Source organism: Corapipo altera, unplaced genomic scaffold, assembly GCF_003945725.1.
Source record: "Corapipo altera isolate COAL_440 unplaced genomic scaffold, ASM394572v1 61281, whole genome shotgun sequence".
Lineage (NCBI taxonomy): Eukaryota > Metazoa > Chordata > Aves > Passeriformes > Pipridae > Corapipo > Corapipo altera.
Genome location: NW_020884921.1, coordinates 3,166,488 through 3,179,325, shown reverse-complemented (window position 1 = coordinate 3,179,325; position 12,838 = coordinate 3,166,488). Strand labels below are relative to the sequence as shown.

Genomic DNA, 12,838 nt, shown 5'->3' with positions numbered 1-12,838 from the left:
GATAAATAATGTGTTTGTCATTGTTTATTGCTGTCATATTTTAACAGTGGTTGATGCAGACATTGCCTGCCATTACAAAAGATTTCCAATGCACCTTTTTGCCTACAGAGTTCATACACACAGACTAGGTAAGTCTTGTTTCAACACAGGAGTATCAAATACTTAACAGAAAAATGCTGACACTGCCACATGTTTATGTCTCTTGTTCACCTGTATCTTACAGGTAAAGTAGTGAGTGGATACAGAGTGAGAAACGGTCAATGGACATTGATTGGTAGACAGAGTCCGCAACTACCACAGGTTGGTTGTTTTTTGTAATTCTAACTGTAAATTTTAATTATCTTTATTCAAAACTGAGAAGCTGGATTGGAAATTGTGTGCCCACGGATCTGCATCCTGGTGTTTCCACTGGTACATGTTGTGGTGCCACTGGGAGTGAATGTTGCTAAGTATTATTATCACAATTAGATTATGATGCAAAAACCATTTCACATGAGTATCACTGTCATTCTCATCAGTGCATATTGATGTAAATGATATGAAACACTTCCACTGATTGTGGTGAATCATCCTGTCTTTCAGGCTTTCTACCCAGTAGAACATCCGGTAGATGTGAGCTATGATGATATCCTGGCAGCCAGATGTGTGTTCAGTGGGGAAGGCAGAACTACAGAGACACATATAGGGTAAATTTTGTCTGTTTCCTCCATTTCCTCACTGTGTTTTTCCAGGATACTGGTTCTATGAAGAAATGTGTTTGTTTCATGTCTTCTTCCAAGGTAATTCTAAGACAAATTTTCTGCCAGAATGTTCTGTTTTGTTTCTAGTCTATTCAAGATTTAACTCTACACAATGTTCACTGGCTTTACTTACGTGAATATTCACTTCACTGAAGTGTTCAGAACATTTCTCCAGTGAAGCTTTGCTGCCAAACACCTTACTCAGATGTTGGGCTGATCTGCACTTAGAGAAGGATAGAGAATATCAATTCCAGAAAATACATTTTTAATAAGGTGACATTATTGACTGTTTATAGTGAAATAATAAAGCTTCCCAATTTCTCTGCACTATTCTGGAAAGAAAGCTTATAGAAGCTTATAAAATTCTGATAGTTTGACCTGTTGTAAAATCTAACCTTAAAAATTTGCACCAATACACCAGTTACCTTTTTTCAATATAAAAATGTACAGGCTTTTATCAAGAAAAATCAAACCAGAAATTAATAATAATGATAAAAAGGAAAATCTGAATGGTGTTAGTCAGTGGTGCTATTCAGCTGCAGGTGGCAGACGCAGCCCTATAAGATCAAGTTGACAAATACAGCTTTAAAAATAGATGTAATATTAATATTCTCTTAACTGTTTCTGGCTCTTTGAGCTGTAATTTATTGCATATGTAGAGATATGAAGATACCCTGCAGAAATCTGTCCACTCTGGGAGTATGTGCTGCAGCATCCCAAGGAAAGAAATTTTAGTGCACTGAGCACCCTAAGATTGTATCTCAGTAGAGGGTTAAGGATTCAACATGGATTTATGGCCTTGCAGTGAATAGTTAAAATACTGATGAGTAACAGCTGAGGCAAAATGAGTTGAGAAGAGGTTTTTACAAAGGCTGTAGCACTAAAAAAAGTATCTAAAACCTTAATTTAATTGTTGATCTTTTATTCGCAAGTTCAAAAAGTTTCTGCCGCATTTCTGGAACTTGCAAAAGTAGTTCCTGTTTGCTGAATAATCCTTACAGTTTAAGAAGCAGTCTTAGGACAATTAGGATATTTTCTTTCAATGTACTAGTATGCTTTCAATAGGAGAAGTCTCTGTCCTTTTCATTACAGTTATCGTTATTATTATTATAATTAGTATTTTATTATTTTTATTATGTGTATATAATTGTTATATCACATATAAATATATAGTATAAATAACGTATTATTTATTACTATTATTAGTGGTATTTTTAGTATTACTATTATTCAGTGTTATTTATTTATTATTATACTTTACTACAAGTTTTACTTCATCCCACTCTGAGGTAGGCAGGACTGGGGGGAGCGAGGGCCTGTGTGGTACTTAGTTGCCACCTGGAATTAAACCACCACAAATGCTTAGACACAGTAACACGTGTCAGGAGAATGAGGTTTCATGTGGTTTCCGCATCCCCTTTTCTATTGGAGTTTCAAAGATGAAGCAATTACAGTGACAGACATTGGAGGTCCAGCAGTGAAGTTAATGCTTTCTAAGAGCTTAAGCAGAGCTTTCCCAGTCCGAGCCTCATTTTTGTGGCCTCAAAGGAATGCTAAACTTTCAATGCATGGAAAAATACCGACTCCCCTTTTGAAACAGTCTCTTCTCCTCTGTTCCCCCTGTCTCCCCTCTGGCTTGTGTCATTATTGTTGCTATGGTGAATAAATGAATTCTGCAGGATGCTGCTGGAAAAGTCAGCACTGACGTCTTTTGCAAACAGCTAATAGGCCACCCCTGTATCTCTTTTATGAGTGTGGCTCACTGGTTAATTGTGAAAGTTAATTAAGAAATCTCAATGTAAACCCCTGTGTTTTGGGAACTTTTCTTTAAAAGTCCCAGTTTATTTCATTGTCAGGATTCTAGCTCTAAATAAAAGGTGTCCCCTTATATGGTAGAGATAAAAACAGGAACAGATCACAGTTGTAAAAAGGTCCTGTATGGTCTGCTTCACAAAGTAATATTTTTCAGAAAAAATCTTCCTTGCACCAGCTGTTTTTTCTATTGAAGATAGGATTATGTATCAGTACAGAAGAACCTCTTCTGTTTCAAATACATGCACAACATTTATGAAAGAACTGTGTTTTGCTAGTGTTTAGTCATTCCCCTTGCAGTCATGTTTTTGTTACAGAAGCTTATGAACAAGTTATTCTCAAGATGACAGTGCTATATTCTCTTTAAGAGATACTTACGGTGTTTTAATATGTAATGAAATTAAGTTTTACTGCTTTAGAACCAGTGTGATTGGACAATAAACGGATACACGTGAACATGGGGGCACGGCGAAGATTTGTCATAGAAGATAGCCACTGAAATCAAACGTAGATGTTATTTGCAACAATTTCAAATTGCATTTGCCCAAGATTGACAGAGAAGTGTATGAATAGTGATGTAATGAATGGTGCGGCTCTGTCATATTTCATCAGAACGTGTGCATAGTTAATCACACAGTGTGGACTGTGTGGAATATACTGGGGAAATGAGAAGGAAGAGCAGTTTAAATAGGTGATGCCAATTTTCTGTAGAATCAAAACAAAATTCTTAGGAATTTCTGAGGTACGTGGGGAGCATGTGCAAAGTGGTATGCTTCAGGATAAACCAAAAGAAACTTTTGGTATTCGCTGCAGTGAAGGTATTACATTTTTTAGTGTGGGACATCTAAACATTTCATTGCTACTTTTTAATATTCTAATAAACAAGTAGGATGAATTAAGTAACAGCTGTATTCAGGTCCTTTTTTTTTTTAAGTGCCACGTCTTTTCTGTGTAGGGGTACAGCCAATGATGAAATGTGTAATTTTTACATTATGTACTATATGGAAGCCAAGCATGCTGTCTCATATATGACCTGCACTCAGAATGCAAACCCTGAGATGTTCAGAAATATTCCACAGGAGGCAAATATTCCTGTTCCAATCAAGTCTGACATGCTGAAGATGACACATGGGCATCACGAAGGTGAGAAATAACTTGTAATCCATTTTATTCAAGTTGTCTTATGCTCACTGATGTGTTTCCCTGTGTTGTTTTGATATGCAAAATTCTCATAAAGAGGTAATGTAATTCTGCATAAAATTCAAATTGCTAACTAACAAACCATTATGGGACTCCACTGTTCATTTTGATGGGAATGTGTGCCATAGTCTTTTGTCCATTTTTTCCTAATGTTGACTTCCAGCTTTCAACATTTTTATAGCTGTATAAGCTGTGTACCCTAAAGATTGGCCTCTTTTTCTGTGCTACACTTTATATTAACAATTTTTTAATGTTTACCTTATCTTCTGTCTATTTCCTACAAAACCCAATCATAACATTTCCATAGTTTTAGGATCCCACTGCCTTATGGAAGGAATTGGATGTTTACATTGAACATTATAAGCTGCAGCAACAGTATTATACAGAAGTAATCTTACAGCTGCATTGTTTGGTAAACTTTGAATGGATATGTTCATTTCAGAAGGGCATTTTTTTCCCCAGTAGGGAGGTACTGAATTACCTTCACATGCAGAGGTTAACATCATATCCTAAAACCCCTTTTTCAGAAACCAAGGATAGTGATACAAGTTCCTTGCTGCAGCAGGCCAAAAAAGAAGAGGAAGAGATTTTGGATCAGGGTATGTGCTTGTTTATTTCTCTGCACATCTTTTATTTCTGTGTTTATTTCTATTTCTATGCTTTAAGTACAAATCTTAACTTTTTATTCCAGTTCTTTTACTGCTGCATTGTTTGGTACAACTACTATGGATAGATAAAATACGAAATGTTCATTATAGAGGGGCATTTTTTCCCCAGTACGGAGATACTGAATTCCCTTCGCATGCAGAGGATAACATCGTATCCTAAACCTATTTTTCAGAAACCAAGGATGGTGATAGAAGTTCTTTGCTGCAGCAGGCAAAAAAAGAAGAGAAAGAGATTTTGGATCAGGGTAGGTACTTGTTTATTTCTATGTCAAGTAAAGGACTCAGTAATGTAAAATACTGATAAGTTATATCCTGATTGCTAATGAGTTATAAATTTTTTAATTTATTTCTCTTTAATTGATACAATTTGCAATGTTCTGTGAAGCTAATATTGTTTAATGCTATATAAATAATAATAAAAAAAGAATAGTCTACCGCTGATCTCTAACCTTGCAAGTAAAATTTATGAGTGCATTTTAATCTCATTAGGTTTTCTGTTCTTTGTTTAATTTTCTAACAAGGGTTATAATTTATGTGTGTATGCATGTATTCTATATGTAATGCTCTGCTCTTAGCTCTTCAGTGATTTCTCACTTTGTATTACTACATATGTAACGGGAAAATGTTCTTATGCTTCATTATTGTACATGCAGTGGGTTGAGTACAGTTAATGTTTAATACTGAATTATTTTTCATTTTATTTGTGTATATGTGCATATATGCCTAACTCATGCAGAAATGTGTGTAGTACTTAGTTGCAGAAAAAAATCCAGGACTGTTATAAACCTTTAAGAAATACTCTGAATATTATTTATGTTTCAGAGATATATTAAGACTGTACTTTAAAGTTCTTTTGAGTCATATGCTATTAGATAAATACTGCTTTAGTGTCAAGATTTTTCTTGGCACTAAGGAGAAGACATCTCATCAGCTACAGTTTATACCCTTTTAATTGAACAGTGTTGAAGTTCAAAGAGTAAATAAAGGCAAATTTCCTTTTGCCTTTAAGGAGAGCAAAGATTGGGACAGCGTTTAGAATTTTTGGTAATGTCTCACAAAGGGGTTAGATTTTATACATACTCTGCCACTTTGCAGAGTTAACTCAATTAACTTACAGTTGCATAAAAAGTAGCTTCTAGAGTGTAAAATCATCTTGACTCAAGGTAAGTTGAACACCTAGGGACAATATTTGCAGTGACATATCCGAAATTTTTCTTAGTCAATTCAAGATGAATTTTTTAAGACAGAAAAACAATTCAAACTCCTTAAGCATGTTTCAGAGCAGAATGAGCTATTTTTTTCCAAATTTACATCAAGATTTATGCTGACAAGCTGCTTCACCCTTAAGTTACTAATAAGTGCATTGACATTTGGTCAAGGTTCTGGTTATCTGTGTGTTTTATTGAATTCATTAGTATTTGAAAAAAATGTTGAAACAAGGTCCTGCTTTTAAAATCTTTTTCATTTGTCTTTGAAATGTATTTCAAAAGCGTGTTTCTGCAATGCAGTTTGGTTTACTGAGACCACTGTTTAGTATATATCCTCATCTAACATGTTTCTATGGAAACACAGTGCATTGTTTTGTCCATTTGAAATCAGTTGGGTTCATGATATGACATACCAAAACACAGGAGTTGCTGTGAGAGAATTTCATTTCATATTCTTAATTGTTAGCTTAAGGTAAATTCTTCCATCGTTTACAGAAGCCTGTCTTCAATTTTATATTGATACAACTCTAACTTCAGTTGAATTATGTCTGAGAAGGAAAAAAGAAAAAAAAAAAGCAAAATGAAAAATCAGATCAGGTTTGATTTTGTTTTTGTCTCCAAAGAGGGAAAGTTGGGTGGCTGGTTTAAAAAGTGTGTTTTGGTTCTGAAAGCACATGAGCACCTGATAAGATACACTGGGAAAACCAGGAGGTAAAAACAGTCTGCTAAAATGCTATAAAAATTACATAGCAATTGGAGTCAGTTTTGTGAGGCAATCAGTTTTATGCAGTTGTGCTGCCAATTTGTCCATCTCCTCAAGTAAATTTAGTGAGTCAGCCAATATCAACCAAATTTGAACAAGGCCTTAATGACAAGAAAATTCTACAGGTTGGAGGGACCGAGGGGAGACCTCCTAAACTTCAAAGAAGAAAATACCTTAGCCACTGAGGCTAAGGTCATTATACATATTCAAACTTTCACTGAGGTAAAGGACGTAAGTCTTTCCATTTATGGTCTGGCATGACATACTCTGTGTGATAACCTTATCTACAAAATACAGAGCTGCTAAAACTGAGGCTTTGATTAGTTCCGTTGCTGCTGAGCTGTTGCTCAGTAAATTCTGCTTTTGATTTGCTCTGAAGAAAGCACTTCAACAATTTTTCCATAATTCTGTGTTTTATCTTGCATGTGTTTCTTTCCTCTATGATTCACTATGTTGCAGCAACTTATGTTTCCATTCTTAGTTTCAGGTAACCAAAGTAAACACTGTTACTTCACTAAAACTGAAATAGTTGTTAAATTATGCTGCCATGGAGGTACTTACAAATCTGGGGGTTAGAGGTGTCTTCAAAGAGACAATTTTTATGTCAGTATTCTTAAATCTAGGCATTTACCTCAAAAGGGAAAACAAAAAATCCTGCCATGTATCTACCTGCTAATACTGTGTGTATCACATGTTTACAAGGGCATAGATTTAGTGGTACCTCCTACCACAAGTAGTTTATTATATTGGTACCTCCAGATATTATCATGGCTTTTACATTAAATTTTCAATTTCATTATCTTCACTCATCAGAAGCACATTAATAAGCAACGCAAATATATTGAAATAGGCAGTAAACATCACAAAGCAAAGCACCACTCCACATCAAGATAAAGGTAAATCCCTGTCATGTTAAAATTTAACTGAACTTACCTTCATGAAAGTGACCTCATTATATTGTTTCTGAAACAGCAGCATCATTGTATGGTGAAGGTAAACTGTTCATAGGAAGTGAATTATTGTAGGAAATGCAACTGATTTAAACATTTGTGCATATTGGAGAGTTTACTGTTCCGGCTGAAGCACAAGGTCCATAGTAAAACAAATACTATGAATATTTATTTTTTGTTCATCAGTAGAAGTTTGATTTAATTGTACTCAATAGAGACAGTAGTGCTGTGGTGGTTTTTTGTCAACATTCACTACCTGTGCTATATGTCTTTACCTGTGGAAAAAAGGCCAAAATGTGTTTCATTCTGCTTGTTCATCACTTTCCTGGCTGTAAGGTGTGACATAATATAGTATAATGGAGTTCTGGTTTGTTTTGGTGTGCAAGCAGTGAAGCAGCCTTTACTACTGAGAAATTTCACTGCTGGTGTACCTGAAAGCTGTGCATATAAACATTAAAAACATAATAGCAAGAGTAGTTTCTTTAAAACAAGGAAGAAATAGACAGGTGATGGTTAATCAGATGTCCAGTACTTAGTTTGTTGGCTGGCTCACAATATGGTATCTCATTAGATGTATTCATAAACTTTTTGAACCAGAAGGGGCAAATTTTTTTCCTGGTAAAATAAATATAATTGTGTTGAAATGTTTTAAAGGAAAATTCGAGGTTGGCTTGAGCTAAAAATTTGCTAGCAGCATATAAACCAAAAATTAGATTTTGGGTTTGTTTTGGAAGAGTGCGTGTAGGCCTGTATACACTACTTGTACATATATGGGAGAGAAAAGAGAATTTTCATTTTACTTCTAGTATTATGTTTATTATGACAGGTACAAAAGTACAGTTTTACTTTTCTCTGACTTAGGGAACTGAGGAGTTAGTACCAAGATAGTTACATATTTTTTGCCTCTGATGATGAAATCTGAAGTGAGAGTCAAAGTAGCAGTTCTTTTGTTCTCAGGATTAGTCAGCTGTACTGCCAGTGTAGTGAGTTTTTTTCCCTTATCCCTCATTATTTCATGATTGCCATGAGAACAAGTTATTCCAGGAGTTCAAATGGGAAAGTTCAATGTAAGTGAACTTAAGAATGGATTGTCTCAGATAGACTCATTCTGAGTGTTTTAACTGAAATCCTGTTAAACCTCATACATTTAAAATAACATTATAGTTTGAGTCCAGCATTCAAAAGTTACTGAGCTGGGAAACTGAAATGTCTGTTCTGAGTTGTGCATTTCTGTGAAAAGCTCATACAATAAAAGTGTACTGAATGAGTTTTTTTGTATCTGGGATAGAAATTTGCGATTGATTTAAGTGGAAGAAAAAGGTATAGCTCCTCCTCTTTCTGCCTCATCTCTCTTTTGCTTCCTTCAGGAAAAAAAAAAAAGGGTGGGGGAATGCAAAGGGAGGCCTACAATGTCTGTGGGATAGGTGTTGAAGAGGAAAAGAGAATCAGTGTGCAGGCAGGTATTTAGTTTTTCAAGCAGAGCAGCAACTTTCAGTGAAGTGGTGTATTTTTTTCGTAATATTATATGACAAATCTGTGCAAGGAACATCAACCAATGAGACTTGGTGTATTTTTATGCCAGCACGGGTTACATTACTTTCTAAAATGAACGTGTCATAATTTTGTGTCTGGCTGTAAGAAAACAGAGGAGCTCAGTTTGGTAGGTAGTTTAAATACTTTCCAGTATTGGTGTGGGTTGCATAGAATGAAATTAGAGACTATTTTAGATTAAGGCCCGACATACAAGAAAGTCTTTGGATGTTTTCAGGCTTGGGATGCATGTTTGGTGCTCAGAGATAATATGAGGTCCCTTAAATAGAGCACAAAAGTAAGATAAAAGTGACTGAATTAAACCTTGGAAGAAACTGCTACTGAAAGATACTCAGAGCGATACACATCATTAAAGAATTGTAATTAGGAAGATTCAGAATCTCAGAGAATTTGCTTGCTGTTTCAGCACTGAGTGATCCTGCTCGAAGTTGTAAATAAAAGATGAGTCTTTGATTTGGTTAGAGTAAGGTAATCTCTATAAAAGCATCTTCAGCACATACCTCAGCAGAAAAAGAATATAACAAGCATGGAAAGAAGTAATTTTAAATTCAGTATTTCAGTCTTCACTGTCTGACACCTGCTTTATGTTCTCTGGTTCTTAAAACTGTAGAGGGATATTTCCTGTGTATTTTCTGTAATATAAAGGCTACTTATCAATGAAAACTACAAAAACTGCTTTTAATATCATTAGCATGTCTGAAGAAATGGAAAGCGTACACTGTATTAGTATAGAAAGAGTTCAGAGAAATTATGAAGTCATATCACAAATTTAAACCAAACCAACATTATATATTTATTGTTGTTGTTATTGGCAAAATGTTTTCCTTTTTTATAATTTTCCTGTCTTTTGGGTTTTTTTAAATAAAGCATAATGATGCTTAAAAGAAAAAAATTGAAGATAGCAGAACTACTTTTCATAATAAACATACTCTCGCATATGTAATTTTGTGAGTCTAAATGTGTTTAAAAGTATGTACTGCATGAAATAGAAATTTGCATGGAACTGGTGTACCCTGTGCCTGAATTACCAATGTCTGTAATATATCCAAATAAGCACAGTAAGGTCCTGTGTAGTAAAACCATTGTGTTTATTACTAGTCTAGTCATCTAGCAGTAGCTGATAAATATATTTTATTGTAACAAAATGATTGGTACTTGTCATGAACTTATTACTGATTGGGAAGGAAAGAAAAGAATAGGGCAGTTAGATATCTGCAAGCAGCTTTGGGTTTGAGTGTCAGGTTCTGATTTGTTGATGAACACGTATCTGTAACAAAGTGTAATCCTCAGTGAAGATTCTTTGTCTTCCTTCATACTGAACTTTAACATTTCCCGGTTACAAACTCCTATAACCTATTGATTTTAAAAACTGTGCTTGAACTCTCAAAACTTTTCTACATTAAAATATTTTGACAGATTAAGAAAAAAACAAAAAAGGATGAATAAAAACTGAAGGAAGTGCATTTACATTGCAGTAGTAGTAAACCCCTTTGTTAGGGACATGCAGACACAGAAAACGAGAAATTATTTTTTTTTTTTTACCTTTTCTTCCATCCGTTTTTTAGCTCTGTAAGCTGCTTAGAAATGCCTTGAGAGCAGATGCAATTCCTGGTTCTTCAGACATGTCGGTTTGGCTGTGCTGTAAGTGCGCATTACTTAGGGCAGTGAGGATGGCCAAGAATCTCTAGAGTAGCTTAATCTTTTCATTTCCTATCTATTTCTTCCAGCCCCTCAAATCCCTTCAAAAAGAAAACAGCCTTAATATTACTTAATATTTTTTGATTCTCATGAATCTTTCCAATGCTTTCATCAAAGCAACAGATCAGATCACAATTTGCATGAAAAATAATAGCAGACTAGAAGACATTTTGGAAATTATTTTGACCTGTTATGTCAAACTATGTCCAGGCATTAGACCTTGTTCACTTATGCAATGTCTTTCCATGCCTTTCTTCCCTTCTTTTATACCAGCGATGTTATCTTATGTATGCCTGTTACAGTGACCTTGGTAGCTTCATCTAGGAGCCAAAGAAGGCAAAGAAAATTTATATTACATGGACATTACATGAGCTTTAAAGTGAGGCAAAGTCATAGTTGTAGACCATGTCATTTAGACCATGATTTCAGAACTTAGGAAAAGGCAGAATCCCTGACTGCTTTTGCCAGTTGAACCCACTGAACAAGAAGCATGCAGTCTCAGAATACACTCCATTTTATTCAGAGATAATTGGGAAGCCCAAAGCTAGCTATGAAACGTTCTTTCCCGATCCTATTATGATAGGACCAAGACATAAGTTTGGAAGGAACAACATAAAGTCTGGAATGCCAGTAACAGGCTGGGGAGCCTGTCTGAACTGTCTCAGTGACACTGTGCAGGCATTATGATAAAAATAGAGATTCTGGAGATGAAAATTCTCAGACACCACCACAGTGTCTTGCCTTTTTCTCTAAAATGCAGCAAAATGAGTTTCACCTATGTATCTTAACAGGTACTCATTCAAGCTCTCTGGACAGGCTTACCGTGGCTGAAATTCCCAGCTATGTAGCTTGATCCTGCAGCACCATGGCTAGATACTTCATCTAAACTGGGAACTGGTGCTTCCATCAGCACAATGGTGTGCTGCTGAAGGACCACGGACAGCGACTGCTCACTGCAAATTGAGGAACTTGTGCTCTAGCACTGGAAAAAAAAGAACTGGTTTTAGACATAGAATCCTAGGACATCTCAATTTGGAAGAGACCTATAAGGATCGTTAAGACCAACTCCCTGCTCCTCACAGGACTACCTAAAACTAAACCACATGACTAAAAACATTACATATGTAAACTGCTTTATTAACCTTAAACTAATCTCACCTTGTATTGAGATCAGATGAAGTTCAACTCATGTTTTTCAGAGAAGTTGCCAATGTTATGATTTTATTTGTTTGTACGACTGTTTACCAAAACACTGTTCTGTAGAAGAGTTTTGCTAGTGTAAAACCACCATCAGAAGTTTAAACTTACTGGAATATGGTTGTGCATTGTTTCATTCTGGAGATGTTGGTCTCAACTGCTATCACTTCTTCCAGAAGAGAGTAAACTTGTAGGTATTTGTAACCAATCATCTTTTATGTAGAGGGAAGTGTTCTGATAGCTTACCCATAAGAGGTGCCTGTAAGTATCCTCTCTGAAAGTGACCTAATCATGCAGCTTCCCAGACACTGCACTGGTAGAATACAGTTTTTTCAATAAGAGAAGTTGTTTATTCACCCAGTCATATCCAGGCATTCTAAAGGCCAGGCTGACTCATCTCAAACAAGACCAAACAGATGACATATTGCATCTTGCTACTGTTCCTTTCCCACTGAGCATCTTCAGGCAAGCAACATCTTTCAACTGTTCCAGCTGGTAAAAGACAGCTGTAAAGCAGCAACACAAGATTGTGCTTTGATGTTTGCTGGATGTTGCTTTGCAGAGAGCAACTGTTAATCAGAATCAACATGAGTCTGCTATTGCTAGTTAATCTGTAGTGAATTCTGAGCTACTTCTTAAAATTACATTGCTTACAAATTTATTGGAATCTGCCTAGAGATCACGAGCAAAGCCAAAAAATGTTGGTCTCAAATAATATGAGACCTCCATTCAATGTGTGGACTTCAGGCTACAGCTGCATACATTAAGTAATCGGGAAACTTAAATTCTTCACTTTCACATCTGCACACATCTGTGCTATGTAAATACTCTTGAGTTGGTCAAGATGCCAAGAAATTGACAGAAGACTTCAGCCTTATGTTTATGCCAAGAATATGGAGATACTGGGCAGATATGTAGATGGATATCTTTTAGACTTAAGGTATAGAGATTTCATACTCATTTCCTCAAACACATTTACTTGAGGAAAGGATCGCAATTCAGGACACTTCCACTCTCTCAGGGACACCTTTTTCCATACATTCAAACAGTT

The 12,838-nt window shown here is 35.6% G+C and overlaps 1 protein-coding gene and 1 long non-coding RNA gene across 14 annotated transcripts in view; both read left to right on the top strand.

Moving 5' to 3' along the window:
* PAM (peptidylglycine alpha-amidating monooxygenase) overlaps window positions 1-12,838 on the top strand; it is a 121,384-nt gene that overhangs the window by 82,259 nt on the left and 26,287 nt on the right. For 7 of the 13 annotated variants that reach the window (XM_027656828.1, XM_027656829.1, XM_027656826.1 and 4 more), the window contains exons 10-15: window positions 48-128; window positions 224-300; window positions 583-686; window positions 3,508-3,695; window positions 4,280-4,351; window positions 4,594-4,665. In XM_027656828.1, coding sequence (XP_027512629.1) covers window positions 48-128; window positions 224-300; window positions 583-686; window positions 3,508-3,695; window positions 4,280-4,351; window positions 4,594-4,665 — 594 coding nt within the window. The remainder of the gene's footprint in view (window positions 1-47; window positions 129-223; window positions 301-582; window positions 687-3,507; window positions 3,696-4,279; window positions 4,352-4,593; window positions 4,666-12,838) is intronic. The other 6 variants (XM_027656832.1, XM_027656831.1, XM_027656830.1 and 3 more) reach the window with 1 other exon arrangement.
* Window positions 6,125-11,907, top strand: LOC113953568. The gene is made up of 2 exons (XR_003529923.1): window positions 6,125-6,225; window positions 11,382-11,907. It is a non-coding gene; the product is annotated as an uncharacterized LOC113953568 (long non-coding RNA).